Raw genomic sequence first — 22296 nt, 5'->3', positions numbered from 1 at the left:
AAGCCTGCCTTTTCAATCTCGAGAATCTGTCCCCTATGCACTCCCAAAGCAGGCTGGGTACACACCTCACACCTACTAGATGCTGTGCTGTGCTTCTGGCTCAGTGGCGCTCTAAGTAGAGTCTTTCCTTAAAGGTTTATTTATATTATGTATGTGAGTGAGTACACTGTCCTCTCTTCAGACGCACCAGAAGGGGGGTTCAGATCCCATCACAGATGGTTGTGAGCCACCATGTGGTTGCTGGGAATTGAACTCAGGACATCTAGAAGTGTAGTCAGTGCTCTTAACCACTAAGCCATCTCTCCAGCCCACAAACTCACTTCTTCAAGGGCTTTTGCACAGCACCGGGCAAGCAGTGATCAGTGAGGTCTGTGTGGCAAACCACACACAGCTCTCTTTGCTCTCCCAGTCTTCCCAAATGATTACAATGCCTTGCCTTCCCAACTGTGGCAACAGGAAACATTTTCAGATAATTGTCAAGATCAAAGATATTTAAATTGTCACAGTGAACTTTCAACCCTTTCCTTTGAGGGGTAATTACCAAGTACGAAGTTTGTGTATCACAAGACTTCAGGCCCTGGGGATACACCATATTTTCAGCTCTAAGATATCTCTTCCCCCTTTTATTTTTGGCATCAGATGAACTCAGGGCGTTTCCATGTTGGACAGGTACTCCACCACTGAGCTATCTCCCCAGCTAACATGCCATTTTAAAGATTTACTATTTATTGGAGGTGCAACTAAGAAAGAAAAGAAATGTGGGGAAATGTGCGCTTAATTAACAAGTAGTGATGAAGAGACCAAATCTGTCTTCAGGGTAGCTCCCGTTTATGTGAGCAATAGTAAACTTCTATAGTGAAAGGATGTTGAAAAGTGACAGGATTTTTAAGGAAAAAATGAAACGGTGAAAAAGAGATTGGGAGTGAAGGAGACCGGAGTAGTCATGGAGACTCGCCTGGGGAAAGGAAGGGTATGAGCAGAGACCTGAATGAAAAGCTGAGCTGTGGGGAAACAATGTTCCAGTCGAGGACATAGCAAATCTGGGGAGACAGAGAAATGTCTGGTAGGTTCAAGGCCACACAAAGAGAGGGTAGCTGGAACTGAGTCCCAGACCTAGGCAGTCAACTTCATGCTGACAGTGCTGTGGTCTGGCAGTTAGATGTACATCAGGTGTTAGAATGTGGAGGTTAAGAACTGTAACAGACCAGGAGGGAAGGGTGTAGCCAGATTGTTCCTTCCTTTCCAGGCACCCCTTGGGTGTGAAGTCACTTTCTCATAAGGTGCCTAACTTAATGGAGATGTGCTAACACAAAAAGTTGCTTTTGCTTTTTAGTACTTAATGTCATCCTAGATAAAGGATATAAAATAAGGAAATAAGATAAATTGGGAGGTTATCAGAATGGTATTGAACATCCATCCACTAACTCTCAAGGATTGCGCTCCACACTATAGGAATTCCTTAGTGACCTAGAGATCATCTTAGGGGATTGCAAAGATTTTTTACCAAGCAATGTTTTGAAATAGTAGCTCAAAAACACATATTTGGGGCTGGAGAGATGGCTCAGCCGTTAAGAGCACGGACTACTCTTCCAGAGGTCCTAAGTTCAATTCCACACAGTGGCTCACAACCATTTGTAATGGGATCCGATGCCCTCTTCTGGTGTGTCTGAAGACAACTACAGTGTACTTGTACACATTAAATAAGTCTTTAAACAACAACAACAACAACAACAACACATATTTGGTTTAGATGCAAGTCAGCTGGCAACATCTGAGAAAGAAACTTCTCCTTTACTACTTCCCAGGAGATGTTGAGGAGAGCACCCCTGAATGAACAGGTTTGTAAAGACATTTTGAAATAAAAAGAATCTTTTATTTATTGTTCATATGTGTTACTAAGGTGTGTATGTGTGGGCGCAGACGTAAAGAAAGGCCACGTTATGGAGTTGGTTCTCACCTTTCATCTCTATATGGGTTCTAGGAACCAAGAGGGATATGACCTTTACCAAGGAGCTATCTTCCTAACCTAACTAACTAGCTGTAAGACACAGAACAAATGAAGCTAGTAAGTTAGTTATCTCCTGAATCCCAGCCATCCCTAGCTGTCTGTAGGATGTGTAAAATCACAGGAGTATTTGAAAAGACAGTATAGAGTTATTACTGTTACCAACATCTGTTACAACTGTTATTAGCCACCAGTGAGTTATGAGAGTATTTTTTTTTCCATTGTGGGCTGGTTACTGTGCAGAGAGAATTTAAATGTTTTATTCAGGAACCATCACAAGCTTTATGTTTTAACAACCCTATACAGAAGATCCTCAACTTATGACAGGGTCACATCCTACTCAGCAGATCACAAGTGGAAACATCCTAGTCCCAAACACACTTAATTTAACGACACAGGGCACTGGGAACATCAGCTTGCCCTTGTGATCCTGTGGCTGAATGGGAGTTGCAGCTTCTCTGGGCCAGCACCCCAGAGCCTATCACGGGGTGTAGTTTAGCTTGGAAAAATACTAAAATTCAAAATCCAAGGAAGTTCCCATCGAATGGAAAAGGCTTTACATTATTATAAAGCAGGATCAGGATTAAAAAAGAAAAAACAAACCAAAACAAAAATCCAAGCCATACCCTGGAGACGGGGGTGGGGGAGGGGTGGACTGTCTGTCCAGTGAAATGTAGATTCCATTCTCCGTGGGTTGACTCTAGTTAAGCTGGACATGGCTATCCTCTCTAGCAGCCACTTCTAGAAGAGGCAAGTTTGGGTTCAGGGGAAAAACCCACTGTAGGGTTTAGTTGCCAGAACCAATTCTATTGAGAAAAGTAGTCTTTCCACACAAGGATTTGAGAAGTGGAACTCCGGAGTGGCAGGCCATGGGGATGCGACCAAGATAGAAACGGGTCATGACAATGGCGGTAGGGGGAGATATTTCACAGCTCACCCTTGCCAGTTCACTAAAAACTAGAAACAGGTGAACTGCTTAATACCTTCTTCTTGCAGATTTTAATATGTACATGCATTTCCCTGTATTTCCCACCTGATGCTCCCAAACTATCCTTGAAAACAAAACAAAACAAAATGCCTTCGCTGAAACCCTTTTAATTTCCAGACAAAATAACGGGAGTCCTGAGAGGCAAACAGTTGCTTCCAGTTATCAAAACAGAAGGCACGGGAGCCTGAGACAGGGGTAACAACGTGAGTTTCAGGCTGGCCTAACAAATGGGATCCTGTTTTTAAAAAAGCAAAAACCATAAAACCTAATTTCCATTCCAATTCCGGGCTAGCATCCACTGCCTGGGCCTAGTCCAAGTAATACCTTCTTGGCTTCTCTGCGGACCCAAAGAGACGAGGGTGGTGGACCGAGTGCAAGCACCCTTGGTTGCAAGTAGGAAACTCTGCCGAGCATTCTTGGAGGCATCGGGTGGCGCAAACGCTCCCGCAGCCCACCGAATGCCGTTGGCTTGGTGACTTCAAGAGGACAAGAAGGAGGCCGATTATGCCTCGGGAGCAGCGATGGTTCTACAGTTGCAAGACAAGCCGCCAATTCACGTGATAGTAGAGGAAGAGGAAGTAGGCACGCCCTAAAGCCTGCCGGGAGCGAACCCAAGCCAGGGGGCGGAGGGAGCGAAAAGAATAACAGGAAATGACTTAAGACGCACGTGCTTCGGAGAGGGGTTGGAGTAGGAGCTTCGAGAGGCGGGGCTGCCACCGTGCGCTTGCGCAGTTACCTCTGGCCGTGTTGCCGAGTCACCGAGGTGGGAGGAGCGTGAGCGGTGGGCGGGGCGCGAGCCCAGGTTGCGCAGGCGCAGTACGACTCTAGTGCGCGGGCCACCCTATCTGCGGGGTTTGGATCCGGGTCAGTCAGGCGCGGCGGTCGCGGAGAGACGCTCGGAGCCGTCGGGGCCGGGTTCCCGGGAGCGCCCCAGCTGCGAGGAGGTGAGCGGCCTGTCAGGACGAGGAGGACTGGGACGTCGTGTTCGCCAGGCCTCCCACCCGCCGGAGGCGGAGTCCCGCCCTCCTGTCCGGTCACGGCGTCTCCCTGCGCTGACTGCCTGACCCGGCCTGGCCCTCGGCTGCCGCGGCCTGGAGTGCGAACTTGCGCGGCCTTCGCTTCCCGCCTTCCTGCGTTCCCGCGGTGCCCAGGTCGCGCCGGCCGCAGCTTCCCCTTTCGCTCTCCTTGCCGCTCTTTGCCCCTTCCCGCCTTTTCCCGCCCTGCGAGCCTCACTCCCCTCCGCTTGCCTCCCGGGGCTTCACTCAACGTCTTTTCTCAGAGTTTGTGGTTGGCAGGGACGGGTAGGGTAAAAGCCGAGACAGCTCCCGGCTTGGGTGGCCCCGGGTTCTCACCTTTCCCCGCCGACTCCGCTTAACCGTGATGGAAAGGAACGAACGTGTTGCTTTGCCTGTAGTCCTGTGATTTGAAGGGTTGAGTGGGTGTGCCCAGAGAGGTGTGGATATGTTTTTGTCCTGGGGACAGATTGATTTTATCGGGGCCTTTCTGGAGGGTTGCTGGACAGGGTTTGTTTATTTTTTTTCTTTTCTTTTCGGGACTCTGTACTTCCGAGGGGTCTGGGGGGCAGTTTTTTCGCTTTAACTTTGTGAGGACGCGTGCAGATCTCATTTTCGGGCTCCTCAAAATGAGTTCGATTTGAAACTTAAGGAGAGCTTAGTTAAAAACTTCAAAAGTGTAAACTATGCACGCGGTATTTGTGGAAAGAAACTGTGGTGTGATTTGAGTTAAAACCGCGCAACGTAACTTCTTACAGGCTTTTTTGCAAGTCTGAACTCTTTGGGCATTCTTTGGAAATAAGTGCAGCGAAGGGGTAGGAAGAGAATCACCTACGATGTGATGTAAATGAAGGTAGGCGATCCAGTCACCTGTATAGAGCTGTTGAGTTGTTGAGCTGATGCCTCCAGAGTGGAAAGCTAGGAACTAGTGTGAGCATAGTAAGCCTTTTGTAATTACCAGCGTGCTCTGATCTAACCCCTGAGGTTACGCTTAAGATACTCACCTTTGCTCTGGGTTAAAGTAACTGAAGCAAAACATGAGCAGTCACAATGGTGGAGTTTTGAAAACAAGTTAGGCGATACTTAATTCTCGAAGTTCTTGGTCTGCAGCCAGATTTTTATTTTGGGTTGTTGGGGTTTTTAATAATATACCTGTTAGTGTCTCAGCAAGAATGCTAAGTTTGTATTAACATCTAGGGTGGTCATCTGCCATACTATTAAGTCGGCACTGTGTAATTAGAAGTTGTGAGGCTTAGCTGGGAAGCTTCTTAGCCAGGTGTGAGTCCTGGAGGGTAGGAGATGCCATCCCTTCTAAACTGGGATTCCCAGGACCCCTGTAGTCAGTTCAGCCCCTGTTGTGGCATCCAAGGTAGTACGTAGTACTAGGAATCCTAGAAGTCCTTGGGAAAGGAGTGGATTTCTGCCTGTGGTGTTTACCAGTGTGCATGTGGCCTGGTGTGGATTTAAAGATTGACTGATTGCCACACAAGTCAGATTGAGAGAACTAACTATAAACCACACTATTAATTTTTTTACTTGTATTATGTGTATGAGAGTGTTTCATATGAAGGGCAGAGTGCAGCTTGAGGAGTTGTTTCCATCTGTCACTCAGGTTCTAGGAAACAGCCCAGGTGGTCAGTCAGTATCCATGGGCCCTTACTCTTTGAGCCACAACTCTTGCAGATCCAGCTTTCATGGAGTTGTGGTAGCAAGAAAATTTGTTTACAACCTGTGTTAGAGCTTTGTAGATGTGGAGCTCGAGACATACTAGAACTTAGCCCTCTGCTTAGTATATAGAATATTGTGTATTTATTTGAGGAAGCCTCCTCCTGTGAAGAATTAGAGATCAGTGAAACTTGCAGTTATGTGGGCGAGTTTATGACCTGGTTAAATAAACCATGTATTTGGGAGAGTGGGTTTGTTGTTTTCTAATATTGAAGTGAAAACTAGCTAAGTTCTTTTGAGGCTATACATACAAATGTCAAACATTGTGACCTCTTGACCTTTGGAATATTAGAGGTCTCATAATAACATAACTCTCTTCTGAGAAATAAACTGATCTAGAATCAGTGCCTAAAGGTCTACAGAGAGGCACTGCTCTCTCTAAGTGGCTGGGGGTGGGGGGTGGGGTGGGGGGGTTAGGGGTACGAGGTTAGATGGAAAGGTAAAAGTATATCCTTGGTTAAAAATTAGTGTTTTTTGGTTTTGTTTTGTTTTTCTCCTCTCTTCCTTTTTGGGTCCTGGTGTGTTTATTTGTTCAAGATTGAGTACATTGGTAATTCGAAGATTAGATTTGAGAATTTATTTGTGATGTATGTTTGAGTTGATCCCTTATCCCCTTCCTTTGTTTAAATGGAAAAATCAGAGTAGTAGAAACTGAGACTTTGAGTAGTCAAACTAGTTGGTTAAGAGGACAGTACATGGAGTCATATCTTAGAACACTATTTTATGAATTAATTTCCTACTCCTAACTAAAGAGTTCTGCTTTGTTCTTTACCTTCTTTTGAGTATTGGCATCATTTCTTTGTAATAGCTACAGTACCCAAAGCTTACAAACACCAAATAAAGTTTTCAGTCAGAGGGGTAGAGTATAAAGTAACCAGGGATGACTGAAGTCTTTATTCCTGTTCTAACAGCAGCAGAATACGGTTGGTTCTTCATGTATGCTGATACAGTGGTTAAGATTGCTTTGTACAAATAATGTGGTGTCATAAAATGATACTTAGAATTGTGAGGATCAGACTAGACACATACTCAGCAGCATTTTAATTAATCAGAGGGTTGCAGTTTGAGATTCTCTTGTCTCTAATGGTAAATTTGTCCATAGGTTTCTAGGCATGTACCATCAGGGAGCTTTTCTCCCCTCATTTAATAGTATGAAACATAGTTCTTAGATATTGTTTCCAAAACTATAAGAGTTTAAAGCATTAACTGTTTGTGTGGTTTGAGTACTGTTGGTGTGTGCGTGTGCATGCATGCTAAGCTTTGTAGTCTGGTTATGTAACATGCTGCTTAGAAATAGGGATGTTGCTCTCCTAACAGTAACTGTAAGGAAATATCCTCTTGGTCCCACTGACTTCCACCTTTCTTATTCCTTTTTAGTATTAACGGGAGGGAACATCAATAGGAGTACAGAAGCCTTCACAATGAAATCTGAAGCCAAGGATGGAGAGGAGGAAAGCCTGCAAACTGCCTTCAAGAAATTAAGAGTGGACGCATCAGGGTAATTGAATATGTAATATGTGATTTAGGATTATTTATTTCCTGGATTTAAATAGTCTTTGTTCAAATGTTACTCTTGTCACTTTGTTCACCCTAGGGTATGTAGGGCACTGTCTTGTCTATTCTATTGCCCTAGGGTATGTAGGGTACTGTCTTGTCTATTCTATTCTGTGTAAATGTTGAAAAGCAGCAGTTCATTTTACTCTAAGGTGCAGTGCTTTGGTTTTCCTTAACTCTGAGGAGGTTCTTCTTTCCTATTTAATGTGGATTTTGTTGTTGTTGTTTGTTTATTTTGTTTTTAAAGATTTATTTGTGTTACATATACACTGTCAATCTCTTCCTGCACACCAGAAGAGGGTATTGGATCCCCTTACAGATGGTTGTGAGCCACCATGTGGTTACTGGGACTTGAACTCAGAACCTCTGGAAGAGCAGTCAGTGCTCTTAACCACTGAGCTATCTCTCCAGAACCCCTATTTTAATGTTAAATAATTAAATGTTAGATCAAGTAGTATCTCACCAGGGACTTCTCAAAATGCCTCAAGGGAATCACAGTAATTTTTATTTTTATTTAAAGTGAATTGGCCTAGTGAAGGTCTATGAAGACATTCTTGATTGCACAGTTTCTTAATTGTTAGATTGAATCTGTATTCAGTAGGGATCTGTCACCAAGATCAATAAATAGTCTTAGAGCCTTTGGCCAAACTAATTGGAACATTTGCAGACCAGCTGCTGTCTTTATTATTTCACCCTTTAAAAATGTTGTGTGCAGATAGATCTCTCCTTACGCTAGTTCTTCTGGCCCTAAGCCAGATGAAATCTCGTGTTAATGAATATTTTTTTTAAATGAGTATATAAACTGAACACTGAAAGCTCAGTGTTGAGCAGTGTAGTACTAATAGTCCTAGTCACCAGTATTTCACTCCTGCCCTGAGTAGTAAGTACTTGGAACACATTTAACCCTCTCTACTCTCTTAGAAGTAAGTAAGTAAGATGACACTGCTGTCATCTTAGGCTGCACACAAAATTAGGTCACTTTCTACTGTTAGAAATTACAGTTTGAACCCAGAGTGTCTTGCTCCAGAACCTGTTCTTAGCCATTCTTCCTTGTGGTCCATTGCAGATGGCATGGAAATACTTTACAAACTAAAAACTAAATAGATGCTGATAGCTGCCTGCCTCCCTATGACTTGTGCGGTTTCTGGCTTACCTAGAGTATTTATGCTAACAGCTCTGCTCAGTGGATGTTAAGATGCTCAGGTTTGCTCCCACGGTACTTTAGACAAGTGTCGTGTTCCCAGTGGTTTTCCAGCACAGTTTTTGCCATGCTAGTACTCTTTTGTTTTGGGCTTTTGAAACAAGGTCTTACTGTGTATCCCAGTCTGGCCTCCTAATCACCAGCTTCCTTGCTCAGTCTTCTGAGTGCTGGCATTATGTCCATGCACCACCATTCCCAACTCTTTATTGTGGCTGTTACACTCTTTGTTTTTGATGGAGGTACTCTGTCCTGTGGATAGAACTGGGGATTTGGCTCACGGTAACTAAGTGTTGTACCACTGAGCTGTATCTCCTAGCCCATGGTAATCCTTTTGAGAAAATGAAATGAAGTGGAAAAACTTAACTCTAGATTGTAGTTTTAGTATATTCTTTGTGATTTTTGCTGTATAGGTGAGTTTTAAATTTTAAAAAACTGTAGAACTAATATACATGTATATAAATCCTCTAGTATATACAGTCTATATAAGTAACTCTTTACAGGGACACTTCTCCTGATGTTCTAAGAAATTGAAATGTAAGCATTGTATTGTGGTACACAATTTTAATCCCAGCACTTAGGAAGCAGGCAGATCTCTGTGTTATGAGACCAGTCTAGTCTACATAGGGAGTTCCAGGACAGCTAGGGTTACATAAAAGAGACTTTACTTCACAAAGAAAAAAGAAATTAGAATGTAAAATTAAGCTAAAAATAAAATTAAGCTATTGATGGCACTACGAGTTATTTAGACCCTTATAAAATGCCTTGCAAAATATCCATGCAGTTTATGGTTGTAAATTACATATTGGGCGCTGGAAACAGGGCTCAGTGGTGAAGAGCACATACTACTCTTGCAAAGGATCAAAGTTCAGTTCCTAGCACCTACGTCTTTAGCTATTTGTAACTGTAGCTGCAAGGAGATCCTGTGCCTCTGGCTTCCACTGCAAGTTGTACTCAAAAGCACATGCCCATTCACAGAGAGAAGTAACAAATAACCAAACATGCCTTTTAAAGAAATGACATACTTGTAGCATGTGACATGCCTCTGTTAGAATTATAGGAGGATGAGTAATTCGTGTGACTAAGCAGAATGAGACTTGGAGAGTCTGTGCAGTGCATGTTCCCTTCTGTTGCCATACATCCTGCTGAGCACTAACTCATTAAGCCTTACTAGGAGTTTACATGATCCTGTTCAACAGGTTTTGATTTTCAGTGGTATTTGTCTTATCAGAACAAGCGTCTTTGTATTTGTTGTAAATCAATAAGCCTTTTAACTTGACAACAAAATAGTTCAGAAAAAAATAAAAGGATTAAAAAAAAGTCACAATTTACTTTAACCTCTAGGTCCTGTATATGCAATGCTGTATATGGTGTTCTTTTTATTTGTTGTTTTTCTGAGAAGTAGACATGGTCTGTCTATTTAGCCAGGCTGACTCCAGGCTTGTGATCCTCCTCAGCCTCCTGAGTGCTGGGATTGTGGGCATAGTGTTTTAGATCATGCCGTACACTGGCATTTTCCATGGAGTTTCTTATGGTAACTCAGACATGCTCTCATGTCATTAAAAGTTCTTCATGGTGGGTTGGGGATTTAGCTCAGTGGTAGAGCGCTTGAGGCCCTGGGTTCGGTCCCCAGCTCCGGGAGAGAAAAAAAAAAAAGTTCTTCATGCTTATATTTTTAGGGATGATGTTAGGACAGGGTCTTAATCGGTAGCCCAGGCTGGCCTGCACCTTTCTATGTATGTAGCCCAGGCTGGACTTCTTTAATTCTTCTGCCACTGCTTCTAGAATTACATTCAGGTACTACCATGTTTGACTGTGGGGGGAGTATGGGGGAAAAAATATATGTGTGTGTGTGTGTGTGTGTGTGTGTGTGTGTGTGTATTGCATGTGGAGACAAGACAACATGGAATGCTATTCTATGGGTGCTATCCATCTGTTTTTTGTTTGTTTTTAAAAGACAGTGTCTCACTAACCTGGAACTTGCCAAGTAGGCTAGGCTGGCTGGCCAGTGAGCCCCTAGATCCTGTCTTCCCCCAGCCAGCTCTGATCACAAGCACACACCACTACACTCAGCTTTTTACTGTTAACTTTAGGGTTCAAACTCAGGATCTTGTGTTACGTGTATTTTGGAAGGACATATCAAAATGCTTATGTTGGTAGTCTTGATACAGATGGGTCTGGTTTGCATTTTTTTAAAAATGTTCTTTGCTCAGAATCCATGGTACTTTTGTATACTTTTAAAGTAGAGATTTAACTGAGAAAATTTCAGATTTACTAGTTGCAAAAATAGAAAAATCTTTCTAAAAGTTATAAAATACTCAAAAGTGTCATCCTTTAAATGGACTCTTAACAATAGGTTCTTAACTTAGTTCTGTCTGTGATTTCGTAGGCGAAAGAACATCAGTGTCATTAGCATTCTCCCTGAACATAAAAGGCTTTGATCTGCCTGGATAAACAGCCTGAAAATCTATTTAAAGCCCACCGCTGGTTGCAACCATCGGTTTTTAGGAATCTTTCCAGTTTGGTTTTGGAGGAAATTTTACATTAAAAGCTAAATTTTTCTATTTATTTTCTTATTTATTTATTTATTTGTTTGTTTTTGAGATAGGATTTCTCTGTGTAACTGTTTCCCCTATCCCACTCTGTGATTATAAGCACATACCACACCATGCTTTGGCTTTTATCATAGTGTCTCTTACAGTAATCCAAACATGTATGTGGTTTCTCTGTTCCTCTGTGTTTCTCTCCTGGAACTCACTTTGTAAACCAGGGTGGCCATAAATTCAGAGAGCCACCTGCCTTTGCCTCCTGAGTGCTGGTGTGTGTCACCAGGCCCAGCTCAAAGTGAATTTTGAGAAGTGTAAACTACAAAGAAAATAAAGGTGGCATTCAAAGTTGTATTAGGGTTGGTGAGGGTAGAAGGTTGTCCGCAAGATCACAGTGAACGTGTTCTTGTCCTCAGGTCCATCGTATCTCTGTCTGTTGGAGAAGGCACAAGTGTCAGAGCGTCAGTCAGAACAACAGTAGATGACACCAAACCGAAAACCATGTGTGCACCTAAGGACAGTTGGCATGGGTAAGAGTGCCCCCTTCCCTTTTAATTACACTTACTTATTTGGGGTATGGTAACTGCCAGGGAGTGTCTATAGAAATCAAATGACAACTTTGAAGACTTAGTTTTCCACCATATATGTTTCAGGGATCAAACTCGGGTTGTCAGGCTTAGTTTAAGCACCTTTATTCTAAGCCATCTCTTTGGCCTGGGTACCTGCGTCATATGGAGAAGAATGTTTTCTTTTGGGCTTTAAATGTGTGCCTACTTATTTGCATGTGTATGTGTTTGTGCCTGCTTATTTGCATGTGTATGTGTTTGCATGCTTTTTTTTTTTAAATGTATATGCGTGTGCCTGTGCAGGTTAGAGACAGTGTTGGAATCCCTGGAACTGGAGTTACAAGGAAGATGTGGGCCACTTGGGTTCTCTGTAAGCGAAGAAAATGCTCTTAACTACCGAGCCATCTTAGTTCCCCACTCCTAAAAGACTTTTGTCTCGTTCATTTTTCGTTGTGAAGAGATGCCATGGCCAAGGCAGCTGATAGAAGGAGTTTATTTGGGGCTCACAGTTTCAGAGGTTGGAATCCATGCCCATTGTGGCAGGGAGTGTGGCAGGGTGGCAGGCAGGAATGGCGCTGGAGTGGTAGCTGAGAGCTCACTCTGGAGACACAGCTGGGAGGAAGAGAGCCACTGGCTGTGGCGTGAGCTTTTGAAACCCAGAGCCCTCTTCCAGTGACACACCTCTGACAAGACCATACCTCCTAATCTTTCCAGACAGTTCCACCAACAGGGAACCATTCTCATTCAAACCACCACATTGAGTAATTTAGGATTGGGCTTTCTTTCTCAAGTGTTGAGGAAGAGAGTATGCTGTGATCCAGTCTGAGACCCAGTGATTCTCTCAGACACTCTACTCTTGGGCCCAATTTGGCCGTTAACCTATTAAGTAGCTCAGGCTGGCGTCAAATAGCTTCCCAATTTCTGTAATTATAAGCCCGAGCCACCAGGCCTGGCTTCACAGTTCTTAAAAATGAGTTTACTGAGACATTTTCTGTGTCCTGGCTTGTTTCTGCTAGTGCATGGCAGACAAGCACACTTATCAACTGAGCTACAGCCCCAGCCTTATTATTATTATATAGTATACTAGCTTTTGTCCTAAGGTTTGCGTGGTCTGAAATTAGTGTTAGTCTCATTTCCTGCCAGCTTGTGAACAGTATATTTATTTCCTGGCCTTTTTATCACTTTGCTTTTAAATTGTTGGTGGGTCACATAAATAGCATGTGGCTTGATTCTGTTTTCTTCAGTCTATTCAGGGCATTTTTTTTGTTGTTTGCTAAGTTTGGTGCATTTGATAATTGATATATTTGCACTTTTGCCCTTTTTTTTTTCTAAAGATTAATTCATTTATTATATATAAGTACACTGTAGCTGTCTTCAGATAGACCAGAAGAGGGCATCGGATCTCTTTACAGATGGTTGTGAGCCACCATGTGGTTGCTGGGAATTGAACTCAGGACCTCTGAAAGAGTAGTCGGGTGCTCTTAACTGCTGAGCCATCTCTCCAGCCCCACTTTTGCCCTTTTAATTTGTTTTATAACACTTACAGCCTTTATTGAGACATGAGGCCTCACTCTATAGCCCAGGCTGGTTTAAAATTCACTGTGTAGCCCAAGCTGGCTTTGACTTTCCTGGCCAATTCTCCTTCGTTTACCTGTCAGGAACTGTGCCTAGTGTTGTTAGGTTTTTTCTGTTTTCTCTCCCTTACTTACCACCCTTTTTTCTCCCATCTTTTACTAAATGATTAGGAAAAAAAATATTTTTACCTCTACTAATTTAGAAGGTATTTATCATCTTTTAAAAAAGTAATTGGCTTTGAAGCCACAAGCTTCAAAAAGTTAAAAGATCAAAAGTTTAGATTATAACCTCTTGGAAACCCACCCCTGAGGATCGACTTCAGGCCCGAGACCAGAGGTAAGACCAACTTAGCTGCTCCAAGTGACCTGCCTGGTGTACTCAGGGCACACACAGGCAAAATTCCTCTGGGCCTGGACACTTCAGGTTTCTAGCTAGAGCCCAAACCTCCCTGATTCCGGCCCACAGCTCCCTGTTCCCAAACCCCATGGGAGAGAGAGTTCATTGCCTGAGACTGCAGGGCAGGAGAGATCACCAGTACTGCCCATCCTTGCCCACATCCCTGTCCCAAGAGGAAACTGTATAGAGCCTCTGGGAACAGGAAGATAGGGGCACTCAAGCTGCAGGTGCTCTGCGGTCCAGACTTCGCCTGGATCTGAAGGGACCTGGTCATACAGCTTCCTGCACCCAAATCCCGTGAGAGGGAGAGCTAGACCTCCAGAGGGGCAGACGCGCCCACATTTCTGACTGTAGAGGGAAACTCCTAGCGCCATCTGGGCCCCCTGTGCACTGGGACCTGAAAGAAGGCGGGACAGGCCCTTCTGGTTGCTACCCTCACGGAGAGCTGAAACCCACTCCTGAGGAGCTACTTCAGGCCCGAGACCAGAAGTAAGACCACCTTTTCTGCTCCAAGTGACCTGCCTGGTGGACTCAGGACATAGGCCCACAGGAACAGCTGAAGACCAGTAGACAGGAATTCCAATCCAATTCTTCAGAACAATTTACAAATTCATCTGGAATAACAAAGAACCCAGCATAACTAAAACTATCCTCAACAATAAAAGGACTTTGGGGGAATCACTATTCCTGAACTCAAAGCAGTATTACAGAGCAATAGTGATAAAAACTGTATGGTATTGGTACAGGCAGATAAACCAGTGGAATAGAATTGAAGACCCAGAAATGAACCCATATACCTATGATCACTTGATTTTTGACAAAGGAGCCAAAACCATCCAATGGAAAAAAAGCATTTTCAGCAAATGGTGCTGGTTCAACTGGAGGTCAGCATGTAGAAGAATGCAGATCAATCCATTCTTATCACCCTGTACAAAGCTTAAGTCCAAGTGGATCAAAGACCTCCACATCAAACCAGATACACTCAAACTAATAGAAGAAAAAGTGGGGGGAATAAAATCTTGAACACATGGGCACTGGAGAAAATTTCCTGAACAAAACACCAATGGCTTATGCTCTAAGATCAAGAATCGACAAATGGGATCTCATAAAACTGCAAAGGTTCTGTAAGGCAAAGGACACTGTTGTTAGGACAAAACGGCAACCAACAGATTGGGGAAAGATCTTTACCAATCCTGCAACTGATAGAGGGCTCATATCCAAAATATACAAAGAACTCAAGAAGTTAGACTGCAGGGAGACAAATAACCCTATTAAAAAATGGGGTTCAGAGCTAAACAAATTATTCACAGCTGAGGAATGCTGAATGGCTGAGAGGCACCTAAAGAAATGTTCAACATCTTTAGTCATGTGGGAAATGCAAATCAAAACAACCCTGAGATTCTACCTCAACACCAGTCAGAATGGCTAAAGTCAAAAACTGGCAAGGATGGCAGATACTGGCGAGGATGTGGAGAAAGAGGAACACTCCTCCATTGTTGGTGGGACTGCAAACTGGTACAACCATTCTGGAAATCAGTCTGGAGGTTCCTCAGAAAATTGGACATTGCACTACCTGAGGACCCAGCTATACCTCTCCTGGGCAAATACCCAAAAAATGCCCCAACATATAACAAAGACACATGCTCCACTATGTTCATAGCAGCCTTATTTATAATAGCCAGAAGCTGGAAAGAACCCAGATGCCCTTCAACAGAGGAATGGATACAGAAAATGTGGTACATCTACACAGTGGAGTACTACTCAGCTATCAAAAACAATGACTTTATGAAATTCATAGGCAAATGGATGCAACTGGAAAATATCATCCTGAGTGAGGTAACTCAATCACAGAAAAACACACAAGGTATGCACTCATTGATAAGTGGATATTAGCCCAAATGCTTGAATTACCCTAGATGCACAGAACACATGAAAGTCAAGAAGGATGACCAAAATGCGAATGCTTCACTTCTTTTTTTTTTTTTCAAAGTTATTTATTTATTTATTATGTATACATCATACAGCTTTCTGCCTGCATGTATGCAACTACAGGCCAGAAGAGGGCACCAGACCTGATTATAGGTGGTTGTGAGCCACCATGTGGTTGCTGGGAATTGAACTCAGGACCTCTGGAAGAACAGTCAGTGCTCTTAACCTCTGAGCCATCTCTCCAGCCCCTCACTTCTTCTTTAAAAGGGGAACAATACCCTTGGGAGGGAATAGGGAGGCAAAGTTTAGAACAGAGGCTGAAGGAACGCCCATTCAGAGCCTGTCCCCACACGTGGCCCATACATATACAGCCACCAAACTAGATAAGATGGATGAAGCAAAGAAGTGCAGGCTGACAAGAACTGGATGTAGATCTCTCCTGAGAGTCATAGCCAGAATATGGCAAATAACATAAGTGAATGCCAGCAGCAAACCACTGAACTGAGAACGAGACCCCCATTGAAGGATTCAGAGAAAGGACTGAAAGAGCTTGAAGGGGCTTAAGACCCCATATAAACAACAATGCCAACCAACCAGAGCTTCCAGGGACTAAGCCACTACCCAAAGACTATACATGGACTGACCGTGGGCTCCAACTGCATAGGTAGCAATGAATCGCCTAGTAAGGGCACCAGTGGAAGGGGGAGCCCTTGGTCCTGCCAAGACTGAACCCCCAATGAACGGAATTGTTCGGGGGAGGGTGGTAATAGGGGGAGGATGGGGAGGGGAATACCCATATAGAAGGGGAGAGGGAGGGATTAGGGGGATGTTGGCCTGGAAACCGGGAAAGGTAATAACAGTTGAAATATAAATAAGAAATACCCAATTTAATAAAGATGGAGGGAAAAAAAGAACAAAAAATAATTCTGAAAGAGAAAAAAAAGATTATAACCTCTTAGTACTTACTTGATTGCCTGTCTTCTATGATGTGATTACTCAGTGTGCTGATCCTGCTTTACTTTTAATCCCACAGGTCAGGTTTTGTTGTTATTACTAGTGTTAATTTGTTAATATTTGCATTTTAGTTTCTTTTCCCAGAGTTCTTGTAACCCTAGATCATGCCACATACAACCTCCTTTTCTACTCCTAAATAGTTCGTTTGATGAAAGTCTGTTGGTGAATAAGGCTTTACATTGCTCTGTGTAGAGTACATTTGTGTTGTAAAAATATAAAAAATAAAAAAAGTATAGATGTCGTTTACCTCGCTAGGTCCACGCCACAGTGCCCCAAGATATCTGCTAGATATTTTGGTGGAAACACATCCCAACCTCACTGTGGTGGCCCAGTGTCTCCAGCCGCCGCATACTTTCTTACACTCAAACCCTCACATAAAAGAACACACAACACAATAATCTTAGATCCAATTGATAAGATATAATTGCCCACTTAAACATACAAAGCCCGGTACCATCCATCCCTTAAGAACATTGATAACAACCTGTAAATACACAGAACCGAATCTTTATGTCAGCCTCCATTGTCCTGCCAGGGCTTCTCTCTCTCCCTCTCCTCTCCTCTCCTCTCCTCTCCTCTCCTCTCCTCTCCTCTCCTCTCCTCTCCTCTCCTCTCCTCCTTTCCGTTCCAGTCTCCTCCTCTTCCTTCAAACTTCTCTCCCACCCATCCTTCCTTCTCCAATGGCAGACCTCCTTTTGTCCTGTACCTGCCCCTCATCTGTATTTTACAAATCCAACGGGGAGAAAGAAGTTTCTGGTGAAGTCACACATGACTAGGCTGCTGTCCTTAGGGCAGTGGAATTATTAGCATCAAAATACTGATAACTCTGGGGCAAACCACAACACTTTTGAGTGGTTTTCCTTGGGCTGTCCAAAAGCTCAGTGGTGGAGTTTGCCTAGGGTATGACAAGCCCTCCTTGTCTGTTCATTCCCCAGCACTGCAAATAGTTAGGATTGGTTACCTCTGGAATCATATAATATTGTGTCCTGTTGGTAAATACTTTGCCTCTCTTCCCAATCTAGCCACATTGAATAAATCTCAATTTCTGGTCTTTACTATTTTTGTCTATTTTAATTAGTTTCTTGAGGATTTAGAGCCTAGCTTCTTGGGCACAGATTGTAACCCCAACTTTGATGACAGTTATATTTTACTTTATCTGAGAATACTTTTATTTCATCTTTGGAAGATAGATTGGTTGTATCTGAAATCATTGTTTCTGGGTTGACAGTTTTAGCTCTTGGTGACGTTTGTTGTCTTCTGACTTTATTGTGCTGCTGTTGAAAGGCCTACATCTGCCTAAGGTCTTTGTCATGATCTTCTACATTACATCTGCTCTCATTGTCTCTTCCTAGTCCCTCTGCTACTGGGGCTTGAACCTAGGGCACTCTACAGCTAGGTTGTCCAGACCTCTCTCTGTTTTCTCTTGTTTATTTTAAGGCAGTGTTTTGCTGTGTAACATCATCCTGGAACTCACTCTGTAGACTAGGCTGGCCTCCATCGAACTCAGAGATCGCCTGCCTCTGCCTCCCAAGTGCTGGGATTACAGGTGTGTGTCAACACCACCTAGCCTGTTTTCTATTTTTCAAAACAGATTCCAAATTTAGAGCTCTTCTGTTAGACTGACTACTTTATATGCTATTTTTTCCTTTTCTCTAGTACCTTTTAAGCCATGGGTTAGCAGACCTTTTATAGAATGGTAAATACACCTGTAACCCCAGCTCATGAGAGACTGAGAAACAATGTCCAGTTTGAGACCTGCCTTAATCCAGTGAGGCAGTGTATCAAAAAACCAAGTGGCAGAGGGTTAGGAAGAGAGGAACAGACAGACCCACGAGGCCAAAGCCAAGGATACTGTGTAGGAGCTCACTGAGGAGAAGACTCATCACTGCTGTTGCAGTTTTTCTGGCACTTGAGTGGCTGAGGCAGTGTCAAGAGGAAGTGGTCAACCTGGTGGGGGTTCTGCTAGAGTGCGTGATAAAGGGCACCTGCTTTATTTTGTCTGACATATAGACCCAGCCTCCCCAGTGTGCGCTCATCTACCTTCCAGATTCCATTGTGCTCTTGGATGTTGTATTTTATAGTATCACTTGTGTGTGTGTACCACAGATATGGAAATGTGCCACAGTACACATTTGGAAGTCACAGTCCTGTGACACAACAGTCCTGTGTTCTGGGGAGTTGGTTCTCTGTGTCCACTGAAGGTTCTAGGGATTGAACTCAGACTACTAGATTTGTGAAACAATTACAGATCGAGTCATCTCCCTGTCCCTAGTTGGATTCTTGAACTAAGATGCTACCTCTCAATGGCCAGCTTGTGGGTGGTAGCTAAGTGGGCTCCAGAAGGTGGGAGAGAATGGAGAGAAGAGGAATGTAGTGTCATCCTATCCACATCTCCATAGCTCACAGTTGTAGCCACTAAAGAGCAGGGTTCACAGACTGCACAGAAGAAACAAGATGGTGTGTAAGGCCCTTGACTTGGCCCAAGCTCCGAGAGGGACAGATCTAAGTTGCCCTACAGGTTACAGTTTGCTGTCCTTTGTTATAAATAGATTTATCTCACCATCAGTAGTTCTTAATAGCAGCATTTTATTTAGTCTGTTTCATTTAATTCCAAATACAGTTTTATTTTCCTTTCTGTGAGACAGGGTCTCACGGTAACTCAGGCTGGCTTTTTTTTTTTTTTTTAAGATTTATTTATTTTTATGTATATGAGTATACTTCAGACACACCAGAAGAGGACATCGGATCCCATTACAGATGGTTGTGAGCCACCATGTGGTTGCTGGGAATTGAACCTCTGGCAGTCAGTGCTCTTAACCGCTGAGCCATCTCTCCAGCCCTCAGGCTGGCCTTATAATCCCTCCATCCACTTCACTTCCTGGGGACAGGAGTTGCAAGTGTGTGCTTCCTGCCTAGTTGATTTCCCCACCCCTTCTATCTCTCTCATCACTCCCCTTTACCCCTCTCCTCCCCTATTCAACCTCCTTTTAGACAGGTTGTTTGTTTGTTTTTAATGTAGCTCTGGCTGTTCTGTAATTTACTATGTAGCCAAGGTTGGCCTTAAATTTGTAAATTCGAAGATCTGCTTGCCTGCTTCCCAGAGTGCTGGGATTAAATGTGCGTGTCACTATACCTGGTTTGCTTTTATTAAAGTTCTGTATCACGGCCTTGAAGATTGGTTAGTGGGTAAAAGGTGCTTTAATGCTGCCAAGCCTACAGCTCTGAGTTCATTTTTGGAATCTACATGGTGTAGGGAGACCCAAAAGATGTCCATCAGGTGTGCACCCTGGCACTTGCATGCCACCTCCTCCCCAAATAAATACTATTTTAAAGTCTTATCTGCTGCTGCTTTGTCGTCGTCTTCCTTTTCCTGTTTTCTGATTTGCTTGGCAGTTTTAAGTCTCTTTTTTTCATCCAGCTTTTTATTTAAATGCTTGTCTCTATAGAGCACTTAATAATTCTCAGTTTCTAGAAACTTGAAGCACACCAAGTCCTCTGTGTTCAAGTTTGTGTGGGTCTGTGCGCTCGTGAATACATATGCACACTCACATGTGAAGGCTAGGGGTTGATGTTTGTCTTCCTTGGTTGCTCACCCCTCTTCTATGTTTTTGTTTCTTTCTCACTCCTCTTCTGTGTTTTTTTTTTTTTTTTTTTTTTTTTTTTTTTTTTTTTTTTTGAGGTAAGGTCTTTGACTCTGGAGCTCCTTTTACCCAGCTGGACTCTGGCTGGACAACAAGTCCCAAGGATCTTCCTGTTTCCCCAGCATGAGGATTACAGGTGCACCCACTGCACCCAGCTTTTTTACATAGTTGTTGGCCAGCTCTCCCTTCTGTTACTTTCACTGTTTGGTTTTGTTGGCTGTTACCAGTAACAGTGGTTTGTAAGCCAGTACCCTGCTTTGTTAGTGCTGGCAGTGGCTTTGTAGCCTTAGCATTGGTACTGGGGCCATATTCAGGCTGATAGGACTGCAGTTTGTTCTTACTGCATCAGTTTATCTGCTTCTCCCATGCTCACAAGCCAAGAATGGAAGAAATAAGTGTTCTACACCATGTCTCCCATATGTCTGGCTTGGGTAATTGTGTTCTCTCACTTGTATCATAGATTGCTAGTAAGGGATGCTGAATTTTTTGAGACACAAGGTAGTTTGAAAATGGAAGCATTGATGACTTACACCCAAAGATCTGTCTCTAGCAGTCATGTGACCTCTCTCAGGACAGCTCTGTATCTCCATGTCTTGTGTCATTTTCTCTTTTAGGTCTACAAGGAAGTCTTCACGAGGAGCAGTGAGAATCCAGCGTCGTAGACGCTCTAAGTCTCCTGTTCTTCATCCTCCCAAGTTCATACATTGCAGTACAACAGCATCTCCCTCCAGCAGCCAGCTTAAGCAGAGAAGCCAGACTGAGCCACTGGATGGCAGCAGTGGACGGGGAATTTCAACACCCAAAGAGTTCAGCACAGGAGAAAACTCTACTTCTCTTGATATTAACCACACAGGAGCAGCCATCGAGCCTCTGAGAAGTTCCGTTCTGAGGCTCCCATCAGAGAGTAAAACAGAAGAGCTCTCTGATGCTACCCAAGTCTCCCCAGAAAGTCTTACGGCCAACGATCTCTCTGACTTTCAATCTGTTTCCAAGCTAAGCCAGGGCAAGCCATGTGTGTGTGTAGGCAAGGCGTGCCAGTGTAAGAGGTGGCACGATATGGAAGTGTATTCCTTTTCAGGTCTGCAGAATGTCCCTCCTTTGGCCCCAGAACGAAGATCACTTGAGGACTACTCTCAGTCACTGCACACCAGAACTCTGTCTGGCTCTCCTCGATCCTGTTCCGAGCAAGCTCGTGTCTATGTGGATGATGTGACCATTGAGGACCTAGCAGGCTACATGGAGTATTACTTGTATATCCCTAAGAAAATGTCCCACATGGCAGAGATGATGTACACCTGATAACAAGAAGCTAATTCATGTGCTTTAAACCAATGAAAGGTTGTCAGAGGTTTAGTTAACGGCAGACCCGGTGGCCACTCTGTGAGAAGACATCTCTTTCTGCTCACTGTGCTTGCAATAAAAACTATTCTTGGCATCTCAGTTAATCTTCATTCTGTCAGTTTACTGAGTTCTTACGTACCTGTCAAGGCAAGCAGGTCAATGAAAATCTCTCCTAAAAATGTTCTGAGGGCTGAAGAAACCATAATGACTGGAGACTGGCAGCAGTGGGGACATGGTGAAATCCTTATAAGACAGCATATTTCAGACCTGCTTACAGTGTGGCAGCAAGAAACTCAAATGTGCTTTTGTAACCGAACTGAACACTTGTCGTGTAGATGCCAGCCCATCAGTAGTAGAGCTTTAAGACTCACCTAAACTGTCTTTGGTTTAACACGGGTTTGTCATTAAAGGTTTTTATGTTACTGTTGAGTCAGATCTAAGGTTTAGATTCAGTTTGAATAAACCAGGTGGCCTGTCCTATATTGTTTGAGGGAATCATTAACCTTACTGTCACTAAATAAACCCCTGCTGGTGCTGTTTATCCAGAGGTATTGTGTGTTGTTGTTTCTCAAGCAATGGGACTGCTAAGCACTTGGTATGTGTAAGTGTCAGTGTACTTGAGGCCAGTGTGTCACCTCCGTCTGTGGTGTGTGTGTGTGATGTGTTTGTGGCGGTTAGTTGCAGTATAGGTCTTAAACCACTCCCTATGCTTTAGATGTTTCCCTCGAGGGTTTCATTCCTATCCTGGTAAACCTCTGGGGAGTCGTTGTAAAATCTCCTCCCGAGTTTGGTTAAACGACCCAAG

General features: G+C 43.5%; 1 protein-coding gene across 5 annotated transcripts; it reads left to right on the top strand.

Moving 5' to 3' along the window:
• The first annotated feature begins 3860 nt into the window (after positions 1–3860).
• Positions 3861–22038, top strand: Oser1 (oxidative stress responsive serine-rich 1). Of its 5 annotated transcripts, NM_001430199.1 has the most exons (5): positions 3861–3937; positions 4765–4859; positions 7109–7229; positions 11446–11559; positions 20765–22038. In NM_001430199.1, exons 3-5 carry the CDS (start codon positions 7153–7155, stop codon positions 21447–21449), a joined length of 876 nt encoding a protein of 291 aa, NP_001417128.1. In that variant the 5' UTR covers positions 3861–3937; positions 4765–4859; positions 7109–7152; the 3' UTR covers positions 21450–22038. The 5 variants fall into 5 exon arrangements, with proteins under 5 accessions (NP_001417128.1, NP_963854.1, NP_001417127.1 ...); NM_201560.3 differs by lacking the exon at positions 4765–4859; NM_001430198.1 differs by lacking the exon at positions 4765–4859 and having other exon boundaries at positions 3861–4144.
• Positions 22039–22296: the final 258 nt, after the last annotated feature.

This window comes from Rattus norvegicus, chromosome 3, assembly GCF_021556685.1.
Source record: "Rattus norvegicus strain SHRSP/BbbUtx chromosome 3, alternate assembly SHRSP_T2T, whole genome shotgun sequence".
Lineage (NCBI taxonomy): Eukaryota > Metazoa > Chordata > Mammalia > Rodentia > Muridae > Rattus > Rattus norvegicus.
Note: the sequence above shows the minus strand (reverse complement) of the source record. Positions and strands in the feature narration are given on the sequence as shown.

What these genes read in the sequence shown, in the direction of transcription:
- Oser1 (NM_201560.3), top strand. Translation starts at nt 7,153, where the DNA reads ATGAAATCTGAAGCCAAGGATGGAGAGGAGGAAAGCCTGCAAACTGCC. An exon ending in TTAAGAGTGGACGCATCAGG is followed by an intron (nt 7,230 to 11,445) that starts GTAATTGAATAT and finishes TCTTGTCCTCAG; the next exon opens with GTCCATCGTATCTCTGTCTG. An exon ending in CCTAAGGACAGTTGGCATGG is followed by an intron (nt 11,560 to 20,764) that starts GTAAGAGTGCCC and finishes TTTCTCTTTTAG; the next exon opens with GTCTACAAGGAAGTCTTCAC.